The 23,943-nt window shown below is 40.8% G+C and overlaps 1 protein-coding gene across 2 annotated transcripts in view; it reads left to right on the top strand.

The window, feature by feature from the left end:
- The first annotated feature begins 1,109 nt into the window (after positions 1-1,109).
- Positions 1,110-23,943, top strand: part of EDNRA (endothelin receptor type A) — a 41,358-nt gene continuing 18,524 nt past the window's right edge. Inside the window, exons 1-2 of one of the 2 annotated variants that reach the window (XM_054031013.1) lie at positions 1,110-1,301; positions 4,226-4,705. In XM_054031013.1, coding sequence (XP_053886988.1) covers positions 4,304-4,705 — 402 coding nt within the window. In that variant the 5' untranslated portion in view covers positions 1,110-1,301; positions 4,226-4,303. Of the gene's footprint in view, positions 1,327-4,225; positions 4,706-23,943 lie in introns of both variants that reach the window. The other variant, XM_054031012.1, reaches the window with a different exon arrangement.

Here is a 23,943-nt window from a genome sequence, read left to right as displayed (position 1 = left end):
CTATGACTCTGTGGGGTGGAAGGGTCCCAGAGCTTGGGTTCCAGCCCGAGTCCAGAAGTCTATACAGCAATGAAACAGCCCTGTAGCTCAAGCCTCATGCACCCAAGTTGCTTGGAATAGGCCATCCGTGGGGTTTTGTTGTTGTTGTTGTGTAGACATACCCACAGAGCCCTGGATTGTAGTGTGCTTGCATTCCTGGATTGCTTTAATACGACACTTATCATAGCCCAGATTTTTTCTGTGCCTAAGGCCCTGTGAGTGGAGACAGGTGCCTTCGGTGAGATAATCATATTTTTCTCAGAATGGAAAAGGTTCATGACCATAAGGTGGGGCTTCTCAAACTTTTGATAGCATGGACCTTATTTGAATAGAGAGACTGTCTCATGGACATCTCCCCTCTCATCTGCAATTCCATGGACAGTATGCCCTCCATTCACAAATGCTTAACATCTCTGAGGCAACTACAACTACACAAGATATTGCTCACCTGGAAGAATAATTCTAGGAAATATTAGGAAACATAGCAATATTAGGAAAAGTAATGTATTTTCACTGACTTTTTTAATGCATTTTAGCAGTTGGAAATCAGGAAGAGGAAATATAGCAACATGTGACCACCAAGCTATCCATGGACCACAGTTTGGAGAATTCTGCCTCTGGGCAATCTGACTTTCTGGATACAGGTTTTTTACAAATCATATTTTAGTGAGTCTCTTGTAAAAGTCTTTTAATCATAACAAATGGCAAATTACAAAGCAAAGATTATGGAAATCTTCAAGAGCCAATGTTTTCCCACTGTGCTGATCGGTCTTATGCCTCCTATTTCGCTCATTTGTCCAGTATTTCAATGGGCTGTCCTGGGCTTCTTTAGCAGAAAGCTACTGTAGTGGATTTCTAAGATCTATTGCTTAAATGAACCCAGCATATTAGGTTAACTCCATTTCAGGGAGGAAATGGTTAAAGAACTCACTGTTCCCTTGTGCCCGGGAGGCAGCCTTTGTGTTTAACATTGGCAGGGTCTCAGTCTGCGCTGGAGGTTTGGGGGGAGGGAGTAAATGTGGGAGGGGACAGAAAGAGGGGACGTTCTGACATCTCTGTCTCTCTCTCTCTCTCTTGCTGATACAGCGGAGGTGGAGATTTCCAATCCCACCCAGTCACATTGAGAAAGGAGGATTTGGTAAGGCTTCCCCAGGAGAAGCCACACTGAGGAAATTCTCAGCAGCAGCTTGAACTACACTTGGAGTGGGTTTGCAGTCTCCTATGCACGGAATTGGGGGCAGAAGCAGCTGCATATTCCCCGGGTGAGAGCCTAGAGGGAGCTTCATGGTATGGTTTTAGCACTTATCCTTAACAATTCAGAAAGGGATTGGGTGATGATGATAAAAGTGTGTGTTAGTTATCAGGCATCTTATTTTACCTTTGCAATAAATGTTAGTTTTAAAAGTTTAAAATATATAGAACATGTCAGTTACCCAGTACTGAAGGGGAGTTGTGGATGGTAATGCTTTGCCACTTGTATTTTGGAACTGATCTTTTGACAGTGCTAGAAGGGAGGGTGTTTTCTTTTTTGTTGGAAGAAGGGAAAAGGGCAGATATCCCACAACCACTACACTTTGCTTAGTGAGATCTAACTAGAAGAAAATTATTTTTTTCAGTACTTTTTATTGTAATTGCTTTGAAACTTCCATCCTCGTTAAGTTTATTAGATCCCATTTTAAACCTCATGTGCCTTTTGGCCTTTTTAATTTAATGAATTAAATGTTTACAAATCTCAATAGTGTTTAATCAATTAAACAATTCATTTCAAACTGCCTGGTTTGGTTTTGGAAATCTTGGCATGGGGATTGTCCTGGCTTTACTCTTCCTAGCAGGATCTTTGTTGCTGGGAAGTTAGGAGTTTTGTTTTCAGCGTCCCATGCTGGTTGTAAGAAATTTTGTGTACCATTGTGTTAGTGACACACTGACACCACATGCATATGGCCTGTAAATGCACAGAAATTCCTTAGCTATTGTAGATACTGAGATTAAATAAATACAATGGGCTATTATATTGTATTCTTACAGACAGTTAACACAAGTATTATTATATTGCATGCAATGGGGTGCTTGTGCACTGCTATTACATATGCATACAGGCATACTGAAAACAAGCACATAGTAATGGAGGATTTGTCAGTGACTCCATATCTTGAATATGTATATCATGAATCCATGTTCTTGGAAATCAGTATATGGGAATTTTTTGTTTTGTTTTGATTTTGCTACCTCTTCAGGAAAAGTTTCTTCTTGGGGTCTTGGGTATTTTGTCCATCGTTCCTCATGCTGTTTGTACAACTGCCATGTTGACATCAAATTTATGTGGTATATAAGTAATATATCAAATTTGCACATAAAAAGTTCATAAACTGAGAAAGAGAAATCAGATCTGGATTCTATACCTGGCTGTATCACTGTATCACTGATTTATTGTATGAACGGGATAAGTCACTGCAATTCTTGGTGACTTAGTTTTCCCCATTTGTAAAATTGTTGTTGTAAAATTGTTACGAAGTGTTTTAGAATCCTAAACTGAAAGCACTAAAGCGGTGCAAAGTATTGCTAGTGGTCCTGAGATACCAGTAGAACAAGCATTTTTTAAATAAATATCTTAGACAGATATCCAGTTCATTAGGGTTTAAGATCATATACACAGACTAATATAGTGGGCCAGATTATGATTTTAGCTACACCAATGTAGTAGGGTCAGAATTTGTACCACTGAGGACAAACACAGGCATACATATACTCTATGCAAAATACGCACGCACACACACATATTAGGGATGTGTATGCTCCTGTTACACACTCATGACTCTTTACATACCACCTACTGGAATGGAAGAGCATAGTAGGTAGTAGTACTAAATATTTGTATTAGGATAGTGCCCAAGGGCCCAGTGCCAGTGAACTCTCTCTCATTGCTTTCTACTGTAAATTTTTCACTGTTATTCGGGAATCTCCACATATACTGGAATTTATTAACTTAAAAGTATCTCTGCAACTCCTTCATTCAAGTTCTCCTAGTAATATTATGCAACACTGGACTTTTGAATCTCCAGTTTGGCTCAACACTGCCCTTGACTTTATCCTAGCTCACACAGAGATGTCTTGTGATAGTTTGTCACACTGAGCTGAAGGGAAGGGGAAAAAATCTTTGGGGCTTGGGAGTGCGCACTAAACATCACAAAAGAGAATCCCAGAATGGTTTCTATGACCTGAAGCATGATGCAGCATTACTAATATTGATGAAACCATCCTCCACTGCAGTAAATAGACTACAGACTTTTTTGTTACTCAGGGTCACACTTGTGGTGGAAGAATGTCCTGCTACTGATGTGCCCTTTACAAGCTTCAGATTTCATGGGTTATTCCTTGGAATGCCATGCCAAGTATTTAGTATGCAATATCTATCATGTTTTCTTTTTTATACAATTATAATTAACTTATCTACGGCTAACATCTGAACATGAGCTGCACTGGAATTCTGAAATATCCAGGATAAATTTCTACTAGCCTACTGGTATATGTAGCAGATTTAAAAGCATTAAGGGCCTGATCCAAAGCGTACTGAAGTCAATATAAGTCTCCCCACTCACTTCTGAGGGCTTTGGATCTGGCACTAAATGAACTACTTATTCATGAACTGGATTTGAAAATTACATATTCAGGGCTTTTACATTTTAAAAGCCAGCTAATGATTATGGCAAAGAAAAATAGGTCTATAGCATCATTTTTGTAGTACACCAAATATTAAAACAAATAATAATAATAATACATTCTGGCCTTAAATAGAATTTATGAATTTAAGGTTGTGGCTTTGTTATTTAGCAGAACTCCAGCTATGGAAAATTTTAAATTGTTTTTTGACTAAAGTATCAGTAATGCCGCCAAGACATCCCATGCTGATTTACTCGACTTGGAAGCCTAAGTCTTGTGACAAAACTCTTATCCACCACTTGTTGTCTGGAATGCTTTATCCCTTATATAGACAAATACTCCTACACACTTTTGTGATATGGCAGGATTTCTTTAGCACTACCCCTCAAATGCCATGGGGATTTTATGTCTCATTTTGTAATCTATTATCCAAGATAGCTTAACTAGCATAAAAAACAAGCTGTACAAGCTCTTCTTTTGAAATGAGAAATAAGATGAGTGTCAATCTGTGTTTTGTTTCTCCATATAGGTGAAGAAGTGAGAAGGATCACACTGAAACATTGAAAGAAGTATTTCATTGATTGTGCCTGCCATTCAAGACTTTAGGATGGAAACCTTTTGTTTAAGAGTCTCCTTGCTACTGCTTGTCGCTGGATGTGGCCTCAGCGACAGTTCTGACAGATATTACACCAATCTGAGTGATTCTGGAAACTATTTGACCACCTACTCTGTACTAGAGCCCAGCTTACTCCTTACTACTATCCGACCCATGGTACCCAACAAAACAGACTATTGCTCCGAACCGGCCAAAATTGCTGACACTTTCAAATACATTAACACAGTGATATCTTGTATTATTTTCATCGTTGGATTGGTTGGGAATGCAACTTTGCTGAGGATCATTTACCAGAACAAGTGTATGAGGAATGGCCCCAATGCGCTGATAGCTAGCCTGGCACTCGGAGATCTTATCTATATTGTCATTGATATTCCTATCAATGTATATAAGGTAGGAAGCAACAATGGGTACACTTTAACTGCTGTTCTTTAACAGGTTCACAACGTATCAGTGATTACTGATTTTCTATTTATTAATAAGCAAAGTATAAAGGAAAGGGAAATGAAACTCAGTCTATGTTCAAAAGCAAACATCAAGACATCATTTTTAGGTTTCTTCTTATGAAGATACAATGTATCCTCTTTAGCAAGTTATTCTGACCTACCATAGCAAGGTGTGTCCTTGTGTATTTAGCAGCATCTGGTTACAAATAAAATACAATAGAATTTGATTTTGGGTGGTGTCCTTCAGACAACTGAGGACAGAATTAAACAAATGAAGAGAGCGAATTTTGAAGACTGCTATTCTCTTTATGGATCAGATTGATAACTACTATTTTGGGACCATATCCTTTTCTTCCTTTGTTTATACAGAAAATATTTCCCATGATTTACCCAGTCTTTATGTGATGATTTAATAGCCCTTCTAGAGTTGAGTGTTAGGGCTTGAATTTAACATTCATTCATGGCAGAGGCTCAAATCAGTTTATGATTGTTAAGGCCACTTATATATCAGAATAGTGTTTAAATACTGTTTGGCAGCTGGATTTGTCAAAATACATGAAGGATTATAAACAACTCTTTCAACTAAATTACATAGGGCAGTCTTGACTTAATATATAACTACACAAACCCACGAAGGTTACTTTTTATATTGTATTATACATTTACTGGCCCAAATTTGACCATAAACTTGCATGATTAATCATATGATTATATTGGGCCCAAAGAGGTCTAGACTTCACTGATATATGCTGCGGGTTGGAAAGACAGAACTACAATTAGAAATAGATTTTAAAAGACACATTTTTTTAAATAAGCAAAAAACTCCTGTGGGCCCTAATATAGCTGCTGTTGACGTGAATAAGAACAGGATTCGATTCTTGTTATTTTTCATGAGGATCAAAATATTTGGCTGATCTTGAAACTTGCTTGAATGTGTTTTAGAAACCCTTGAAATATGTTTGTAAAGTTTTACTCACTTTAGCCTTGTGAGCCTGGAAAGCAAACATACTGCTGAGATTATTATGACTATTCTTTCCTTAGGACCTCAAACAAGGCATAATATTATAAAATAATGGCTTTCAATCTTTTTTTCATTTGTGGACCCCTAACAACTTTTGAATGAGGTGCAGGCCCCTTTGGAAATCTTAGACATAGCCTGCAGATCCCCAGGGGTTCGCCGACCACAGGTTGAAAACCACTGTTCTACGGTAATGACAACCTTTCACGTACCTCTTAGACATAGTCTGTGAACCCCCAACGGTCCATAGACCACAGGTTGAAAACCACTGTTATAAAATAAACAATTTAACCCCCAAAGATTTTGGCAAATTTCAGATTTTGTTCACACTCACATATATATCTTTATTCATGAATATAATATATAGTAAATGTTTGCCTATTAGGGCTTAAAAATGGGTTTTAAAATAAAAAGAAAATAGCTCAGATTTTGAAAATATCCCTCTCTAGAAATATGTACTATGAATTATAATTAGGGGCATAATTATAATACAGTTGTACATACCACAAGGCTATAAGAAATTCTAATTTGTTTTTTATAAAACTAATCAAATATATGTATATATGTATGAAATAAGACACAAGGCCTGTTTCTGATCTCACTTACACTGGTATAAATTAGAGGTTATTCTATTTAAGTTAATAGCATTATCCTGGTTTTAAACCAGTAAGATCAGAATCAAGCCAAAGCGGTGGTCATAAAAATGCATGTGTTGCAGTAGAAGCTGGTAGCAACTACAGTGAATGTACATTTTCCATGAAAAACTGTTTTTCAATGGAAAGTGCAAATTCTGCAAACATTGAAATCTTCTGTGGCAAAATTTTAACTTTGCCAAAAATGTTCGATTTTCCATTGGGAAAATCAAAATGAAATATTTTGTTTTGGGCTGAGCTGACCCAAATCAAAATATTTTGGCTTATCGAATAGACTCTAAAGGTTTAGATTTGGGTCAGTTTGACATTAATATACATCTGCCTAAGCTGCTTTGGTGCCTTATAGGAGATCATAGAATCATAGAATATCAGGGTTGGAAGAGACCTCAGGAGGTCATCTAGTCCAACCCCCTGCTCAAAGCAGGACCAATCCCCAACTAAATCATCCCTGCCAGGGTTTTGTCAAGACGGGCCTTAAAAACCTCTAAGGATGGAGATTCTACCACCTCCCTAGGTAACCCATTCCAGTGCTTCACCACCCTCCTTGTGAAATAGTGTTTCCTAATATCCAACCTAGACCTCCCCCACTGTAACTTGAGACAATTGCTTTTTGTTCTGTCATCTGCCACCACTGAGAACAGCCTAGCTCCATCCTCTTTGGAACCCCCCTTCAGGTAGTTGAACGCTGTTATCAAATCCCCTCTCACTTGTCTCTTCTGCAGACTAAATAACCCAGTTCCCTCAACCTCTCCTCGTAAGTCATGTGCCCCAGCCCCCTAATCATTTTCGTTGCCCTCCACTGGACTCTCTCCAATTTGTCCACATCCCTTTTGTAGTAGGGGGACCAAAACTGGACTCAATACTCCAGGTGTGGCCTCACCAGTGCCGAATAGAGGGGAATAATCACTTTCCTTGATCTGCTGGCAATGCTCCTACTAATACAGCCCAATATGCCATTGGCTTTCTTGGCAACAAGGGCACACTGCTGACTCATATCCAGTTTCTCGTCCACTGTAATCCCCAGGTCCTTTTCTGCAGAACTGCTCCTTAGCCAGTTGGTCCTCGGGCTGTAGCGGGGCATGGGTTTCTTCCTTCCTAAGTGCAGGACTCTGCACTTGTCCTTGTTGAACCTTATCTGATTTCCTTTGGCCCAATCCTCCAATTTGTCTAAGTCACTCTGGACCCTATCCCTACCCTCCAGCATATCTATCTCTCCCCCCAGTTTAGTGTCATCTGAGAATTTGCTGAGGGTGCAATTCACCCCATCAGCCAGATCATTAATAAAGATGTTGAACAAAACCAGCCCCAGGACCGACCTCTGGGGCACTCCACTTGATACCGGCAGCCAACTAGACATCGAGCCGTTGATCACTACCCGTTGAGCCTGACAATCTAGCCAGCTTTCTATCCACCTTATAGTCCATTTATCCAATCCATACTTTTTTAACTTGCTGGCAAGAATACTGTGGGAGACTGTATCAAAAGCTTTGCTAAAGTCAAGATATATCACATCCACCGCTTTCCCCATATTCACAGAGCCAGTTATCTCATCATAGGAGGCAATCAGGTTGGTCAGGCATGACTTGCCCTTGATGAATCTATGTTGGCTGTTCCTGATCACCTTCCTCTCCTCCAAGTGCTTCAAAATGAATTCCTTGACGACCTGCTCCATGATTTTGCTGGGGACTGAAGTGAGTCTGTAGTTTGCCGGGTTCTCTTTCTTCCCTTTTTTAAATATGGGCACTATATTTGCCTTTTTTCATCTGTGACCTCCCCCAGTCGCCATGAATTTTCAAAGATAATGGCCAATGGCTCTGCAATCACATCAGCCAACCCCCTCAGCACCCTGGGCTACATTAGATCTGGACCCATGGACTTGTGAATGTCCAGCTTTTCTAAATAGTCCTTAACCTGTTCTTTCACCACTGAGGGCTGCTCACCTCCTCCCCATACTGTGTTGCCCAGTATAGTAGTCTGGGAGCTGACCTTGTCTGTGAAGACCGAGGCAAAAAAAGCATTGAGTACTTCAGCTTTTTCCACATTATCTGTCACTATGTTGCCTGGCCCACTCCCCCAGGTGCCTCATGCTCCCATTCTTCTCTATGGGCTTGACTTGGTGGCTGAACTACATCCCCTATGATCTCTAGTCTTTCTCTGGTTGAACTGCCATGGTGCATCTTGGAATATTTTCTATGCTCTGCTTTTGCCTGAGATGGAATTTGACTGGAAAGTTTCAGCAAAAGTGGTACAGGTGTTTTGAGAATGAGGTTAGAGGTAATTTTGCTAATATTAAAATTTTTCCTCAAGCTATTTTTAAAGAGCTCTAGCCCCTCCTTGATTTAGAGCAGGAACTTGAAATTAGGGAGGAGGATAGTCCTGGATCAGCCTTTTGCTGGTTTTATGAAAATTCATTGAAATTTAGTCAAGTTACAAGCTAGAGAAAGTTGTCATTTTTAGATGCATCGTAGAACCTGTTCGAGATTTGTTCATTAACTTTCTAAATATTCTATTATTGTGTGCAGTGTAGCTGTAGCCATGTCAGTTCCAGGATATTGGAGAGACAAGGTGGGTGAGGTAATATCTTTTATTGGACCAACTTCTGTTGGTGAGAGAGAGACGCTTTTGAGATACAGAGAGCTCTTAAGCTTTTGAGCCACAAAAGCTCTTCTTAAGACCTGAGAAGAGCTCTCTGTGGCTCAAAAACTTGTCTCTCTCACCAACAGAAGTTGGTCTAATAAAAGATATTACCCACCCTATATCTCTGACTATTCCATTGGCACTATGCATGCTTCCCAGCCCTGCTGTATCTCATGCATCATTCTGAAGCAGCCACACAAAATACAAACAAAATGTCCCTAGCTCACCCTATCAAAATACCCTTTTGGCACTGTGGAAAAAATAGTATATAATCATGTAATTAAAGACTGTAGTTAAATCCTGGCCCCATTGAAGTCAGTGGGAGTTTTGCCATTTACTTCTCTGGGGCTAGGATTTCAATTTGTGTTCAATTCATACACACAGGGAGCAGAATTAAAGTTGCATTAAAGTTAATTCTCCCATTTCTTAATTTTTGAGTACTTGACTTTGCAACCTGAATAAGTTTTTGAAATATAATATATTATATACTTACATCCCTGAAGTATACTGTGAGTTGACTGACAAGCGTTTATTAGAACTGAGCACCTTGGCAATTCCCCTAACAAATGTTAATGCTATTATAGCACATTTTTAATATAAACCATTCCATGACTTTAAAAAAAACATGGTGATATTACTAGTCAAAGGAAGAGTTGTTTTTAAATAGTAAATACTTTTTAAAATAATGTTCTACTTTATAATTTAGTTTAAAATATGCTCCATCTTTAGGACATATAGGAATCCTAAATCCACAGCAGCATTTAACAGCATTCTGACAGCTGCAACTCATGACATCTTCTTTGGGACCTTGCTGAAAATACTACTGGAATTTGGAAATGAATGTGACTGGTTTTTCATGAAAAAATCAAAATTCAAAGACACGGAGAGTTTGCTTTCTTCCTTGCGGGTCAAACACCAGTTTCAAGGTTTTCTGCAGCCAGTTTTGAACTAAATTTTAAGGGTCTGTATTTCAGAGGTCAGCTTCATGCTGAGCTATATAAACTTCAGCAAAGCCAGACCAGTTTGAGTTGGAGGGGCCAGAACAGTTTTTTGCTGTAGATAGTATTAATTGCTTCTATTACTAATTAATATAACACAATCTTTTATGTATAAATGATTTCAAATGTTTTGTAAGTTATAGATCTGATCCTGCACTATTTAGTCAGGCAAACTGCCATGGACATCAAAAAGTGCAAGCATTTATCTGGATAATAAGACTTCCACAGTTAGGTAACATAGGATAAAAATGTTTAAGAGATAGAAACCTTCATGATTCAAGGCATAAACCATACACTAACTGACTGGGCCTAAGAATAAGCTTCCTCTATGGGCAGGTTATTCCATTATTGTTTGCTGTATCAAAATCTGTTTGTTTTGTGTTTCTTTGCATTCGCATTTGTTTGCATTTATAATGTATATGCAATCATGAAAATATAAATTAACCTAAACGTATTATAGTCATAAAATGCAGCAAATCTCAAATGCAGCAAATTTCAAATGCAGCAAATCTACTAATTGTCAGTCATACACGATCATAAAAAGTGAAGAATATATTCAGAACTTGGATATATTTTTCCATAAACCTAATCAAAATGCTAGAAAGTGGTCTCCAGGAAATAAATTACTGGATTTATTCTCACAAACTGAACCTTTATATCTTCTTGAAGAGTCCACCACTATATTACCAATTAAGATCCTTCCTGTAATACGCAGTTTGAACTAATTAAATGTGAAGCAATACTGCAAACAGACATAGTAGTGCCATATATCAGCTGAGGATCTGGTCCTTTATGTTTAAGTTATTTTCTAAACCTGCCTTGGCAGAAAGATGGACTCTAATATCTTCTAGGACTTTTTTTGTCTCCAACTACTATTACCCTATAACCTCTTTTCCTCATGATTGCTTCCCCCTAAGGATTTACAAAAATGGTCTAGACATTAGCAATATTCACTAATGACCTTTGAAGTTGGCCTGAGCCCGAACAGACTGAAACATTGGTCTTAAGACAACTTTTAGTTTTCTTTGTAATCAAATTTCTATTGTGTTTACACTGCTTGGGCCCAAATCTCCATCCCCCCACCCCCCATCCCCAGGGATCCTGATGCCTACAAGTCCATGAGAGTTACTTGTCTCCAGCAAGGGAATAAAAAAACTGATCACTATTTTTTGTAAAACATTGCTGGAGCAGTGAACATAAGATGTAAAATATGGCAGTGTTCAGGATTGAGTAATATTTGATGGGGGTTGAAATAGGACTTCATAAATATTTATTATTAAAACATAAATTAAATAGTCTAATGAAACCTAGCTTCCCAGGAAAGCATTCAGTTACAATTTTAACATGAGCTCACCTTCCACTCTGTGTGTTTTTAATGTATATTTAAAGCAAAGATCTAATCATTCAAAACTAACCTAGGAAATAAGGTTGATGTATGACTCATTGCCTTACATTTAATAGTTTTTAACTCTCTGGACCATTAGGTTACATACAAATAACTGAGGCCAAACTGGCTCCTTCTGTACCTTGCTTCTTTAAATCTGATTAACAGGGTATTTTTCATATTCATTTTACTGGTGGTGAAGTCAATGACCCCAATTCAGAGAGCTGATATATATCTCCAGTGCTCAAGCTGAACAAAAGGGTGTTATCTTTTATGGACTGAGGTTTTCTGTTCGCAGGTTCATATTCTAGTCACACCAGCATCCAAACCTCAGCAGTTCATGTAGAGTAGCATTAGGCTGAGTATTGTGAATGGCCTCTGGTAAATAGCATGTGACCAGCCTGTGGTAAATAACATGAATTCTCTGCCTTTTTCTTTCTGCTGAAGGAAGTCTTATGTTGCAGCACTACTAGCCATTAGCATTTTTGGGCAGCAGAAAGTCTGAATGTGGGGTGAGGAGCTAAACCAACCTACCCCCACCTACTGCACAAGGATTTAATTACAAGTTGCAATGTTTGACAGTTTGGTACACTTAGCTGGGTTTCTTTTTACCATCACAATTAATACGGATAATACGGATAATGATGAAACAAAATGGGCCTGATCCTATAGTCCTTCTAAGCAAGTAGCATCCACTGAAATCTACAGGACTTTCGTATGCAAAAGGGGTGCAGGACCAAGCCCACTGCAAACATAAATCTAAACCCCACTATCCTTACTCGGGTGAGAAACTCCAATTTAAAGCAGGATTTGGCCCATGTGCAATACATTTTTCCATTAAGTATTAGCCCATTCAAGGGTAGATTGCCTACAGATTGCAACCAAACTTCCACTCTGTTCAGATCAGTGATTGTAAGAAGTAGTGGCTTGGTACCTGCAAGTTACGCAGAACTCAGTATATTAATGGTCAGAATGTGCCTGAGTCTGGGTGTCTGGGAGAGGAGGGGCAAAATGAGTCTTCCCTTCCTGATGTCCACATGCAATGGTTGGGTACAAAAGCAGTCCTGAGAGGATACAGGAATTGCTCCATCCTAATGTACCTGGTGGCACAAATCACCCCAAATGGGGTTGATAGGAGCCACGAAGAGACAGAATCAAGGACCTGTCTTCCCCATTTGCACTGTGGGAGCAGACTATAGTAACCTAAAAGAAAGTACAACATGTACCCTCGCACTGCACTCCAAAGAGCTGGGGGAAGAGATTTTGCCTCCTGCGATACAATCCTTACCAGAGCTCCCCTTGTGGTGGTGCAAAGCTGCAACACCTCTTACTCACCGCTGTACCTAGTAGGCAGTATCAAGACCCCTTGAGAGGTAACTTCTCCTCACCCAGCACATAACCAATTCCTCCCTGCCCTTTCATCTAATAGATGATGTCTGTGGATTTGTAGTGCATTGATCACTGTAGTAGCTAGGTGCCTTAGGTATAACAAGAATGGTTTAGAATGTTCTCTCTGTTTCTTCTTCAATCAGCTGAAATAGACAGATAACAAGGGAGTGTTCTGACTACGCATATCCAGGGTTCACGAGTTCTGCAGTAGTTCGTTAGCAATACTGTCACTCTCTTTTAGCAACATAAAACAGGCAACACAGTTGGAAATAAAATAAAAGAGGCACTTTGCCCAGGGATTGGGAAAAAAATCTTTTCAACAAACCACCATGCACACAAGCATACCTAACAGATAATTCCTCTGAAGAAGAGCAGCACAGCTTGAAGTACAGTACACCTCAAAAGAAGAGGACGTTTGCCAACACCACAGACCAAATAAAAAAGAGCAACTAATCATACTGTGTAAACAATAAAAATACCACAACGGAGATGTCTAGAATTGTAAGGAATGCTTTACCACTAGGCAGACTTTGTAAAATAATAGTACAAGAATTTTAAAGACAAACTCAAACTCAAAAACATTTACCTGCTATTGCTTCATAGAATCATAGAATCATAGAATATCAGAGTTGGAAGGGACCTCAAGAGGTCATCTACTCCAACCCCCTGCACAAAGCAGGACCAATTCCCAACTAAATCATCCCAGCCAGGGCTTTGTCAAGCCGGGCCTTAAAAACCTCCAAGGAAGGAGACTCCACCACCTCCCTAGGTAATGCATTCCAGTGCTTCACCACCCTCCTAGTGAAATAGTTTTTCCTAATATCCAACCTGGACCTCCCGCACTGCAACTTGAGACCATTGCTCCTTGTTCTGTCATCTGCCACCACTGAGAACAGCCAAGCTCCATCCTCTTTGGAACCCCCCTTCAGGTAGCTGAAGGCTGCTATCAAATCCCCCCTCATTCTTCTCTTCTGGAGACTAAACAATCCCAGTTCCCTCAGCCTCTCCTCATAAGTCATGTGCTCCAGACCCCTAATCATTTTTGTTGCTCTCCGCTGGACTCTTTCCAATTTTTCCACATCCTTCTTGTAGTGTGGGGCCCAAAACTGGACACAGTATTCCAGATGAGGCCTCACCAATGTCGAATAAAGGGGAACGATCAGGTTCCTCAATCTGCTGGCAAAGCCCCTACTTATACAGCCCAAAATGCCGTTAGCCTTCTTGGCAACAAGAGCACACTGTTGACTCATATCCAGCTTCTCGTCCACTGTGACCCCTAGGTCCTTTTCTGCAGAACTGCTACCTAGCCATTCGGTCCCTAGTCTGTAGCAGTGCATGGGATTCTTCCGTCCTAAGTGCAGAGTCCTGCACTTATCCTTGTTGAACCTCATCCGTTTTTTTTTTGGCCCAATCCTCTAATTTGTCTAGGTCCCTCTGTATCCGATCCCTGCCCTCTAGTGTGTCTACCAGTTTAGTGTCACCTGCAAACTTGCTGAGAGTGCAGTCCACACCATCCTCCAGATCATTAATAAAGATATTAAACAAAACCGGCCCCAGGACCGACCCTTGGGGCACTCCGCTTGAAACCAGCTGCCAACTAGACATGGAGCCATTGATCACTACCCATTGAGCACGACGATCTAGCCAGCTTTCTATCCATCTTACAGTCCATTCATCCAGCCCATACTTCTTTAACTTGGCGGCAAGAATACTGTGGGAGACTGTATCAAAAGCTTTGCTAAAGTCAAGGAATAACACATCCACTGCTTTCCCCTCATCCACGGAGCCAGTTATCTCATCATAGAAGGCAATTAGGTTAGTCAGGCATGACTTCCCCTTGGTGAATCCATGCTGACTGCTCCTGATCACTTTCATCTCGTCTAAGTGTTTCATAATTGATTCCTTGAGGACCTGCTCCATGATTTTTCCAGGGACTGAGCTGAGGCTGACTGGCCTGTAGTTCCCCGGATCCTCCTTCTTCCCTTTTTTAAAGATGGGCACTACATTAGCCTTTTTCCAGTCATCTGGGATCTCCCCCGATCACCATGAGTTTTCAAAAATAATGGCTAATGGCTCTGCAATCTCATCCGCCAACTCCTTTAGCACCCTCGGCTGCAGCGCATCCGGCACCATGGACTTGTGCACGTCCAGTTTTTCTAAATAGTCCCGAACCACTTCTTTCTCCACATAGGGCTGGTCACCTTCTCCCCATATTGTGCTGCCGAGTGCAGCAGTCTGGGAGCTGACCTTGTTCGTGAAGACAGAGGCAAAAAAAGCATTGAGTACATTAGCTTTTTCCACATCCTCGGTCACTAGGTTGCCTCCCTCATTCAGTAAGGGGCCCACACTTTCCCTGACCACCTTCTTGTTGCTAAAATACCTGAAGAAACCCTTCTTGTTACTCTTAACATCTCTTGCTAGCTGCAACTCCAAGTGTGATTTGGCCTTCCTGATTTCACTCCTGCATGCCTGAGCAATAGTTTTATACTCCTCCCTGGTCATTTGTCCAATCTTCCACTTCTTTTTTGCATTTAAGATCAGAAAGGATTTCACTGTTTAGCCAAGCTGGTCGCCTGCCATATTTCCTATTCTTTCTACACATTGGGATGGTTTGTTCCTGCAACCGCAATAAGGATTCTTTAAAATACAGCCAGCTCTCCTGGACCCCTTTGCCCTTCATGTTATTCTCCCAGGGGATCCTGCCCATCTGTTCCCTGAGGGAATCAAAGTCTGCTTTTCTGAAGTCCAGGGTCCGTATTCTGCTGCTCTCCTTTCTTCCTTGTGTCAGGATCCTGAACTCGACCATCTCATGGTCACTGCCTCCCAGGTTCCCATCCACTTTTGCTTCCCCTACTAATTCTTCCCTGTTTGTGAGCAGCAGGTCAAGAAAAGCTCTGCCCCTAGTTGGTTCCTCCAGCACTTGCACCAGGAAATTGTCCCCTACACTTTCCAAAAACTTCCTGGATTCAGAACCAGGCATTCATTATCTGAGCTTTCAGCATCTCTGTGAAATGTAACCCTTCTGCTTCAGTGTGAGGCCCATACAACCCCATCCATAGTTACATCTCACTGCCTAAGTGGGAAGAAAAAAACTAGGAATCCAAGGATATTTGCCAGAGGCCCTGTTGCTCACTCCCACCTCTGCTTAGCAGGACAAAGGAGAGTAAAAGCTGCAGAAAAAACTGTGATGGTACAGTGCAGAGGGGAGAAAATGAAATGGCTTTGCTGATACTAACTACCTCTCCACATGACCTTTCACCCCTCACAAAAAAATACAGGCAGCCCATTGTCCTTGCAGAAAATTGAATAGGAGGGAGGAGCAAAACTAACAATATGCTCCCCACAACAAATTGCTAAAGAACTGCAATATGCATTGTGGAAAGTTAGTGTTGTTTGAAGCTCCATGCTCCATGATCCCCTATAACAGGGGTTCTCAACCTTTTTCTTTCTGAGGCCAGGGCCAGCTCCACCCGTCAGCAAGCAGGTGCCTGGGGTGGCCAATGAAGAGGGGGGCAGCACATCTGGCCGTTCGGCAGCAATTCGGCGACAGGGCCATCACTCCCTCTTGGAGCGAAGGACCTGCTGCTGTAGAATGAAGCGGCTTTTTTTTTTTTTTTTTGCTGCTTGGGGCGGCAAAAACGCTAGAGCCGGCCCCGTCTCAGGCCCCCACCAACACGCTATGAAAACTCCAGGGCCCACCTGTGCCACAGTAACTGGTTTTCTGCATATAAAATCCAGGGCTGGCTATACGGGGTAGCAAGAAGGGCAATTGCCTAGGGCCCCACGCCACAGGAGTCCCGGTGAAGCTACATTGCTCAGGCTTCGGCTTCAGCCCTGGGTGGTGGGACTCAGAGCCCCGGACTTCAATCCCATGTGATGGGGCTTCAGCTTTCTGCCCTGGGCCCCAGCAAGTCTAACATTGGCCCCAGCAAATCTAACAAGGACAGCAAGTCTAACAAGAAACCTGCTCACAGCTCCCCAGGGGGCCCCGGACCCCTGGTTGAGAACGACTGACCTCTAAAACATAAGGGTAGACGACCAATGATAGCATACTGGCCAGAAGTGGCTGGGGGAGGACCAGAGAGATGTGTAGAGGGAGTCCCAACACACAGCTGGCTGGGTATCTTCAATATTGAGGCTTGGGATAGCTTGGGTCCCAGACTAACTCCCTGCCTCCCATCCATACTCCCCCAATAATCTCACAGACCAGGGGGAGGATACACCAGGACTGTGGCTCTTGAAGAACTAACGATATTTTATATTAGTTTGTTCCCTTCCATCCAGTTTTGGGCAGGAGGGAAATATGGGCCAAAAATCATCTTCTTTTACTCTACAAACAGCAGAGCTGTAAGGAAAAAATGTCACATTGCTCTGCTTCAAGTTGCATGGTTTATTTCAAGGATTTTGAGACTTTTTCAAAATGAGGGCCATATTAGCAAGTTGTGACAAGCAGATTGGATTGCAGTCCTAGAGGTACAGCTGTTGGAGACTACAATGCCTAACAAAGCTCCATCTAGATGTCTTCACTAAGAGGCAAATCCAGCCCCACCTCCACAGCAACAAAGGGTCCTTTGGTCATGAACCTATTCAATTCCACTGCATATGGGGAAGGTGTGCTACATAAAAAGCACACACCCTCTGTTAAACACAGCTCAGTTTCGGGGGGACACAAGGTCATGCTGTCAGGTCCAGGTTGGCATGCTCTGAAAAAATGGCATCCTCCATGTGGTATAACCTTACATGTACCATGTGTGTGAGGTCACACCGGCAGGGGAGGGCCCACGCCGTTACTAGAAATACCAGAATTTCCTTAGAAATACCGGAATGCAGTACCCAATGCAGCCCATATATTTGGTTCTAGGTTCAAGATTTTCCTATGGACATATGTACTGGTGTGTACACATGTAGGACCTTAGACTGTAAGTTGCTTGGGACCCGGACTACGTGCCTGGGTCTTTATCTGTGTTTTGTACAGCAGCTAGCACACTAATGGTGCTTAACAAATAGCAAGAACAGTAAAGTAAAACCAACTGGGTGACATTTAAAAATCATTCCAGTGGAATGTTCTCAACACTTCTGCTTTGTTTGCTTCAATTCTCCAGAATCAGTGTGGAGAGGTCGCTGTAAGAAGAGAGGGGGATGTTCTGGAAGTTGTGGTTGGTTGGTCAATTTTTCTGAATACCAAGAGTAGAACCTTGAAATCTCAGTTTCTGATTTCAGTGTATAAATATGTTGTTGACAACACTCTGTTCTCTCTAAGGAATTGCACCATAAATTGGTTTTACAGACTACCCTGTGGCTGTGAAATGCACAAGGGGAAAACATGTTTCTTTTGGGAAGTGTCCTGTCCTGAAACCTTGGAGACTTTACTAATGGTATTGCAGAAGCAGAATCCATTTGACGGTGGGCCTCAAAACTTAGGTCGACAAAGCTACGGTGATCAAGGGTATAAAAAATCCACACCTCTGCGCACTGTAGCTATGCCATCATAACCCCAGTGTAAACGCAGCTCCGGCAATGAAAGAATTCTTCCATTGACCTAGCTACCATCGCTCAGGGAGGTGGGGTTCCAACAGTGACAGGGAAATTCCTTCTGTTGTGGTAGGCTGCATCTACACTAGTGGGTTATACTGGCTAAGCTGTGGTGCTGTAGATGTGTCCCTATAGTTCCTGTGGTGGAGACATGGCCTGTGTTATGGAGAGTCAGAACACCCGGAGGGATACTGAGCCTGATTCTCCACTGTCTTGTTCCTTGAGTGCCATTTTGATTAGATAGCTTTATACATCCACTTTGCACAGGCTATATAACATGCAAGACAATGGAAGATCAGGCCCAGTGGGTCCAATTTTTATCTCATGCCCATGTAAATCAGAAGTTACTCCATTAAAATCAATGGGTCCAAAGTCCCATGCAAAGGATATGAGTAACTCCTACTAAAGTTCTTAGGAGTTACTTGTACCCTAATGGGAAAATAGAGACCATTGGACTTGCAGTGGTGTAAAACTAATGCAAGTGCTAGCAGGATCAGACCTACTGATTCTAAAGATCTTTGAAGCGGAAAAATCTTAAAAGGGACGTACAATGATTCAGTACTAGTGTTACTTCAGTTAAGGAAAAAATAGAAAGGACTAAACAAAAGGAATAAAATACTTTTCATCTTGTGAAAGAGATTCCTGGGGTGTTGGGAGGAAGTGTACATGCTGCAACTATGACAGGGTCTCACTGTGAAAACCAGTGACTAAATGAACCTTTTTCAAGTACAAGACTTTTCTTTTTGATGCCAATATTTGCTTTGTAGTAGCAGAGTTTCAGATAGTCACTACAAAGTGCACATTCGTTTCCATTGCTTGAAATATGCTGGGGCCATATACGGTGCAAATAAAAGAACAACTGACTTTCTTTCTACTAACTCTTAAATGTTAACTATAATGGTACATAAATGTTTGGATGGCTAAGGGGATTGATAACAGCATGCCAAGCCTTTCCCTTTGACAGTGCCACTTAAAATTCTACCTTCAGCAGTAGGAAGTGAAAGCAATAGTTATTTGGCCCAGATTCAAACACTGACAGTCTGGAATCAAAACCTAGATCTGAATTTCGCAGCTGGATCCATGTCTCCATAACTAGCTGGGCAATTATCTTGTGGGGCACTGGAAATCGAAATCTTACAGATTAGGCCCTTCCATCTCTGACAGCTATTCTGTGGCCTCTGAAATGAATTGAAGGCCTCAGCCAAGAGAAGAGTTATTGAGAAAAAGCAAATATGTACCTGGCAAATATTTGTTAGAGTACAGCCAGTCCATATAGAATAGATTCTTGCTGGCTGTACTAAAGTGGTCATCAAGAAGTTAATTGGAGTATAACGAGTGGGAGCCAGACTCTACTCCTCCCTGTTTAATAGATGGGAATGTAGGTAGAATGTGTTTCTTGTGCACATGATGATCCCTTTGCAAAACGGGGGCTTATAGTTTGTTAAATACATTCTATAAGTTCAGCTAGAATCAGAGGAACTGGTCAATAACTTGCTGGTGAAACTCCATCCTATCATTCATTATTATTTACAATGGTTCAAGCACAAATCCTAGTTAGGATATCAGAAGTTAGTACGTAGGGTGTATGTTTTCATCAAAGTGGGAAACCACTGGAAAGCTGACAGCATTTTGTCTGCTATGGTTTGGTTAAATACAAGTGTGCTGCTTTACAGATCACACCTGAAAGTGCTGAGCATTTCCTGGGGAAGGTGAAGTGCTCAGTGCCTTGTAGAATCATGCCCTTAGTATAATAGCAAGTGAAACCAAGCTTATATTCTAAACCGCTCCAGAAATAAGGGGTACTGAGACCTGGGATTTTGGTCTGGGGCCCCCTCTCTCTCTAGTATTTACATATTTTATATACAGTTATAGGAACAAAATATTCCTGTTAAAATCTGAGTAAACCAATTAGAACATGGAGGTGGGCCTGAAATGAAGGAAAGCAGATGCTCCACACACACACACACACACTGATTTTTTCAAATGTTTGAAGGGGCATTTTTTTAAAAAAAACTATTATGTGCCAAAAAATATAAATAGAAGCAATCCGAGTATTCTGAGTGACTGTGGCAGATGGGTGTAGACTGGGGCAAAATTTCAATGGGCCAGATCAGAGCTGATCCTTAAAGGACAGGTTGAATACCTAAATGCTCAGTATTCAATGAATACTGAATATTTTGCTGTGATATGCAAACTTTTCCCACTCTACACCCAGTAGCTCTGACAACCACAAGCTGTGAATTTTAATTTAGAAATACTAGATAAGTAGCCTGTACTATAAGTAAGATTAAACCAGATGTAAATTTTGCTGATCCCATAGGAATATTTATAATTTGTCATATTTTGATTAAATAATTTTTAACAATTGAAACACATTAGTAGAGAGAAAAAGAGTATTTACTTTGGATGTCACAATGCAGAGCTATTACCAGTATCTATTCTGTAATTCTGCTGCTGCAGAATTTGGTGCGGCATTCACCCATACATGCTGCAGAATTGTGCTCCAAAATCTAAGCTTTCATTTAGAAAAAAAGGTCCTAAGCCATATGTCTGCAAAGATAACTTTCAGAATATGAACTTACTATTTGCCAAAGCAGTAGAGTCTATCCAAGTAGGCAGATAGCCCAAAACATAAACTGGGTGTTGACTCTGAAACCTAACGACATTGATTGTCAACATTATTAACTATTTTACTGCTTATTATATTAGAAAAAACATTCAGATAATATGCTTATCCCAATATATTAAGCTGCCTTCTGCGTTTCCCAGGTAGTAAAACTTCCAACTATCAAAACTTTGAGCTTCCCCCGCCCACTTCTTATCCAGCTTCTAAAATGCAGTTATAGAATGCTACTACAACAAGCTGCAAAACATGGAAAAATGAAAATGGCAGGGGCAAAATAAAATTAATTAAATTCAATATCAAAACAACAAGCAACTTTGTACCAATTTGTATTGGATTACATGAAAATAAATAATGGAAACTTCCATTTTTGAATTGGACTAAATGCTACAGACACCAAAGAAAACAGGAGCCGAGACAAACGAATTTAGGCCAACTTGACACTCAGCACAGCATTGGCACTAGCCCAGTGACAAAGATAATCTTCATTTTAATCTCTTTAGGGTCAAATCCATAGGTTCAATTATTTAGTACTGATAACATTAGTAATGCTTTTGCACTCAAAGTACTTTGAAAACATTGCACAATAAACCTGGTAAGTAAGCATTATTGTAAAGGTTGGTAAACTGAGGCACAGAGCCATGCAGTGACTTGCCCAATTTACACAGCAGTCAGGGGCACAGCAGGGAATAGAACTAAGTAGTCATGATTCTCACTCCTGTGCTCAAAACTGCTACTACACACCTTCCCTTTACCAACATTGATGGTCATCCACATCATATGTGGATTCTGGAATGTAATCTTGAAAAAATTACAGTCCAAATTACTAACCATATGATCAAGGTGAATAGAAGAATTGATGGCCTGGAAACCAAAGTGCACAGACAGAAGAGACAGATTTTCAAAATATCTCCAAAGATAAAAAGTTTTAGCAACAAAGTAGTGTAGGGGAGAGATGTTTGGAATTGGCTGAGAACAATAGGAATTGCCATAACAGATCAAACCCTGTTGTCCAGTTTATTCCAGGATCCTGTCATAACCAGATGCTTCAAAGGAAGGTGCAAGAAACCCCATAACAAACAATTATGCACTGATGAATGACTGAAAACCAGCTAATACCACAGAGTAATCATTTGTCTGGGCTTCAGTCAGGAAATAAGAGGACAGATGTTTATGGACCATCTGATTGTCAAAGCTCTGAATTAGACTTACCTGAGGAGCCAATCTCGGTATAAAAGCACTTCAGGAATAGATGCCTTTATGGTGTCCAGTAATAAACAATAAGGGTTGGGAAAAGTTCCCTGACCTCCACAGTGACCAGAGTTCTGTTTGGGGCTCACGTGAGGAAAGATGCTGGCTGGGAAGTGTCCAAGATCTTCTCTTTCCCCAGATTTCAGGCTGAAAATAGAAAGGAAAGGGTGGGGAAGAGAATTTGTGGAAATAAACTCAAGATTTTTGTAATCTAAAAACAAGCTAGCACTCAGACAGTGGGCTGTTGTACAGATGGGCAGTATCAGTTTACAGGGATGAAGTCTCATTCTGCTACCATTTGTACCAATGCAATCAGACTAATTCCACTGAGTTATAATGATGTAAAACCAGCATAAGAGAGAGGAGAAAGAGGTCCAAAGGCTCTGCTGGGAATTGGAGAGAATCGGATCTATTCCAATTCTACAAACACAATCTGAAAAGATGTTATATAGTTTTTTTCTCTGAGTGATTTTATCTTGAGAGGTTCCTTGAGACATTATACCAAAGACCTCACCTTGTAGCTTTCTTAGTAGCAGAGTTAATATACAAGATTATTCCATGACTTTTAAGCCTACTGCAGCAATAATGGAGTACAGACCCACTAACACTCACTTTTCCTTTTGTATTCAAAAGGCTAAATCACCACGATTCCAATTGATTCTTGTGTAGCTGTACAAGAGAAAAGGATGACTCCTTACTCCCACCTTTCACCATTGTGCCCTTGCTCAGTGGCAGCCGGAATATGACGTACCACAAATTTTTGATTGGAAATGCCACAGTTGTATCTCTAGGCTATTAAGTTGACATTTGAAAATAATATTGTGTGTGCTTGGCAGATGTGTAGGAAATGTACACAGCAAAACCCAAATGTCATGAAACTCATGTGGTTTCATTATCAATTCTAATTTGGCACCAGTTCACACTGTGATTGGCCAGTGTTTCGAACAAGGCTGGTCTGATTTAAGGTTTTTGGTCAGATTGTGCCTGACCTGGGTGCTGGTGTGCAGAGGGGAAAAAAGACACAAGTGCACTCTTTCCTGAGGTGAAACTTGAGGATATTCAAATTTCAGCGTTTAATTCAGCCATCCACAAAATTAAGATCTAGATCTGGATCTGAACTTCCTCAAATGTTCAGAGGTTTAGGACCCAAGGAGGCTGGTTGGGCCCATCATTGCTGTTAATTAAGTAATGCACAACGAGAAACTCAGCATAGTCTTTCCAACTCTCTAAAGTAACTGGGTATTACTTCCCACCTTCCCCTGAAACAAATGGAAGACATTTGTGATTACCACTTGCAGAGTGTCATGCAAATGCGCTGTGTTTCATGCCTTTGGTCAGTAAGACTGGGTATAAATAAAAAAATGAACGTATTGTTATTATTCTGTACTTCCTTCAAAAAATGATGTTCTACAGACTTCAGGACACTGACAGAATCTCATCCCAGGCTCAGATGCATTGTATTTCAATTTTACATATAATGTTTTGAGTTATATAACCTATTTCATAGATGTGGAAAAAAAGTGTGAGTAATACAAGGAGCAAAGCTTTGTAAGCATCTTTACTTGTTCAAAGCATACCTGACAGCTGGGATGGAGATTACTGTTGGTTCCCTAATTATGCACAAGAATCAATTTATTCACATTTGTTATGTTGATACATCCTAGGGGAGAGAAATGTTAGTCCAAACTGCTGCCACTCAT

This window comes from Malaclemys terrapin, chromosome 5 (assembly GCF_027887155.1).
Source record: "Malaclemys terrapin pileata isolate rMalTer1 chromosome 5, rMalTer1.hap1, whole genome shotgun sequence".
Lineage (NCBI taxonomy): Eukaryota > Metazoa > Chordata > Testudines > Emydidae > Malaclemys > Malaclemys terrapin.
Note: the sequence above shows the minus strand (reverse complement) of the source record. Positions and strands in the feature narration are given on the sequence as shown.